At 38.8% G+C, this 3,845-nt stretch overlaps 1 protein-coding gene across 1 annotated transcript in view; it reads right to left on the minus strand.

The window, feature by feature from the left end:
• Positions 1 to 3,845, minus strand: part of SDAD1 (SDA1 domain containing 1) — a 37,495-nt gene that overhangs the window by 12,913 nt on the left and 20,737 nt on the right. Inside the window, exons 14-16 of the mRNA XM_015820159.1 lie at positions 1,765 to 1,841; positions 313 to 410; positions 97 to 161 (exon numbers count right to left, since the gene is read on the minus strand). Coding sequence (XP_015675645.1) covers positions 97 to 161; positions 313 to 410; positions 1,765 to 1,841 — 240 coding nt within the window. The remainder of the gene's footprint in view (positions 1 to 96; positions 162 to 312; positions 411 to 1,764; positions 1,842 to 3,845) is intronic.

Below are 3,845 nucleotides of genomic sequence, written 5' to 3' on the forward strand. Positions count from 1 at the left end.
ATATATATATAAAATTATGCCTTTGAATTGTATCCTTCCTGACGGCTTTCTGCTATTTCTATTTATTATTCATTAAAAAAAAATTATGCCTCCCACCTCCTCTACAAGCTGACTCTGAGTGGAAAACAAATAATAGGGCAACAGTGAAGCTCTCAAAAATGCTGGAAATAAATTAAAAAGCTGATTAAAAGAAGACACTCACTTGGAATGAATAACAAAGGAGCTCTGCAAAACTACCTAGCCTCTGAATCAACTGAATCAACAAGGTCCCTCAGAGATCATTCATTTTGTACACATACAAAAATGACTTACTTTTGTTTTTATGAGATTTGTATTGAACCAAGTCTTGAAGCAAATCAACCGTCATAGCCAGAGGGCACCGAGCAGATATTTCTTTAATAGCATTGATCCTAAAAAGTTGGGGAAAAAAGTTTTGAATTATATATATATATGTATGTGTGTGTGTGTGTGTGTGTGTGTATTTGTTTTCGTAGATTTTCACAGGTACAGGTATGCAGATCTTGGCGTATTCGGGTCTTGGGACCTCGTCGAAACGTCGCCAAGATACTCTCAATCTTACATGGGAAAAGACCCGAATACGCCAAGACCTACTGCGACAAACTATTTTTGTGTTAAATTTAGATTTTGCCGACAAAGAATTAAAGGGAGACTAGTATAGCTATTTCGAGCTATTTAGCTCTCATCAGCTAGCCATACCCTTCTGAGATTCGAACCCGGGCCGCTTGCAGGAGAGAAAGGCGAAAGCAGTAGCAGATTGCTCCATCCCATATTTGGGTAGACCAGGTGCTGTGTTAGACCGGTTTTACCGGAAAACACTTAATCTCTGACAGCTGACAAAAGCGAGGAGAACCCATGGCCTAGAGGTTAATACAGCTGCCTAATGTGCAAGCGGCCCGGGTTCAAATCTCAGAAGGGTATGGCTAGCTGATGAGAGCTAAATCGCTTGAAATAGCTATACTAGTCTCCCTTTAATTCTTTGTCGGCAAAATCTATCTCTATATATATTGTTTATATTGTTTGAATGTATATCAGAGTTGTGAAGTCCTTTAATTTGATATCCGAGAAATGTTCAGGAGTACAAACACAGGACCTGTTAGCAGCTTCATGTTCCTAGAAAAAATGAAATTGTTTGAAGTGTTGCACACAAGGGCTAAATTTGTTCTTTTACACACTTCAGAGGACCTGGCACTACACAACTTTGAAATAATTCACAATGCGCACTCTGCAGTAACTGAAATTAAATTCAGGGCCAAAGCCATAAAATTCTTAAAGTTGGATTCTGCCTAAGCTATACGGAAATCTACTTTTTGTGCCTTACAAACAGTCCTGAGTTAATGACAGCTTTGTTTAGCAACAGTTCAAAGTTAGGATGGCCCTGGAAAAATAGCATCAGCCACATGGGGACTGTGATCTGCAATTTGTTTTTGCCATTTTCCAGCAAAAAAAAAATGTCCCGTTTTTGCTGATTTGGGCTTAGGACCACGATTCATTTAACAACTGTGTGAGTTGCTTAATGACCATTGATTCACTTAACAGCTATCATAAAAAAAGTTGGAAAATTGAGTCCCGTCACATGGTGACTCAACTCAACTCAACCCAACCACAATAACTTGTGACCAAAACTCTGAGCTCCATTGGATAAGTTGAGGACTGCCTGTACTCAATTTTGCAAAACCACATTATCTCCTCCTTAGATGTTGCATCAAAGTTTTTACATGCTGGTCCCAGGCTCTAAATGCTTACCCAACAGTCATGACTTCCCCAGAGTTTTTGTCTGTGACAAAGTTGTTGGCTATTGTCATGAGGACTGGCTGCATAGTCTGTTGAAAAGAAGAAGAAAAAATAGGTTGAAGAATTGGTACGAGTAATTTTGTTCCTTCTTTAGTAAACAAAGAATGGAATTTAATTACATCAAGGTGTGCTGGCATAACACACTCTTAAGTTACATGGAACATTTCAATCTGGGGGTTTTAAATTAACAGAAACAACTAGGCAAAGGATTGGCCCAAAGTCATCCAGTTGGCATTCATGCCTAAGGCGGGACTAGAACTCACAGTCTCCTAGAGATTGGCCCAAAGTCATCCAGCTGGCTTTCATGCCTAAGGTGGGATTAGAACTCACCGTCTCCTGGTTTCTCAGCCATCACTTTAATCACTATACCAAACTGGCTCTCTAACTACACTGCGGAGCCAACATGCATGGGTTCTCCTTCCCACCCTATCCAACACAACACAAAAAGTTTAGCCAGCATGATCAATATGTACGACATACGACCACAATTGAGCCCAAAATTTCTGTTGCTAAGTGAGACATTTGTTAAGTGAGTTTTGCCTCATTTTCCGAACTTTTGTTGCCAGAGTTGGCAAGAGAATTAACTGCAGTTGCTAAGTTAGTGACACGGTTGTTAAGTGAATCCGTCTTCCCCACTGACTTTGCTTGTCAGAAGGCCGCAAAAGGGGGATCACACAAACCCAGGGCACTGCAACTCTCATAAATATGAGTCAGTTGTCAGGTGTCTGAATTTTGATCTCGTGATCGTGGGGATGCTGCGATGGCTGTGTGGAAATCGGTCATGTCGCTTCTTTCAGTGCCGTTGTAACTTTGAACTGTCACTAAATCAGTGTTTCTCAACCTTGACAATTTTAAGGCATGTGGACTTCAACTCCCAGAATGGCTGGGAGAATTCTGGGAATTGAAGTCCACATGCCTTAAAATTGTCAAGGTTGAGAAACACTGCACTAAATGAACTAGTGTTAAGTCGAGAAATTCCTGTATCAGCACAGGCGAACACTTATTTCATTAAGCCACACCATCTACCTCTAAAGGAGAAATCCCATTTTTTATTATTATTATAAATTTTATTGGTTTTAATAGGGTTAGGGATTAAATGGGGTCGGGATTAGAATTGAGGTTTGGGTTAAGGTTGGGGTTACGGTTGGGGATTTCCCAGGTAACATTTTCAATATTTAGCAAACAACATATTGTCTGGGTACATGTATTTAACTAACAATAACAGATATAGCTAATTATCATAAACAGTATTAATCACTCAGTAGCTTTCTTCTTACTAATATATATTCAAAATTACACGTCACATTCCTTTCTCTCTGACTCGTTTTTCTAGCCATTGGTAAAAGCTATCCCATGTTCTAAAATAGACTGAGTCTTCTTTCTATTTAATATCTAAAGTCAATCTATCCATTTCAGAGCCCTCTAGAATTTTCTTAATTAGTACTTCTTCAGTTGGTAAGTTTTCATTTTTCCAATATTGGGCAAATACAATTCTTGCTGCTGTTAATACATGTAGTATTAGATATCTGCAATCTTTCTCATACTTGGCTCCTATTATTCCTAACGAAAACAATTCTGGTTTGAAGTCTATTTGTTTTTTAGTCATCTTCTCCAACCATAAATGTATTTTAGCCCAATATCTTTTTGCTTTAGGGCAGTGTTTCTCAACCTTGACAATTTTAAGGCATGTGGACTTCAACTCCCAGAATTCCACAGCCAGCATTGCTGGCTGTGGAATTCTGGGAGTTGAAGTCCACATGCCTTAAAATTGTCAAGGTTGAGAAACACTGCTTTAGGGCATGTCCACCGGATGTGGTCATAAGAACCTGGCCTTTGTTTGCATTTCCAACAATTGTTTGAAGTATTTTTAAACATTTTCGCTAGCCTCACTGGTGTCATGTGCCATCTGTAAAACATTTTGTATAAGTTTTCTTTATATGGCACTGCTTTAGTTAATTTAATATTTCTTTCCCATAATTTTTGCCACTCTTCTGATTCTATAGTATGTTCAAAATCCCATTTTTATCCTTTGG

Source organism: Protobothrops mucrosquamatus, unplaced genomic scaffold (assembly GCF_001527695.2).
Source record: "Protobothrops mucrosquamatus isolate PMUCROS unplaced genomic scaffold, P.Mucros_1.0 scaffold_153, whole genome shotgun sequence".
NCBI lineage: Eukaryota > Metazoa > Chordata > Lepidosauria > Squamata > Viperidae > Protobothrops > Protobothrops mucrosquamatus.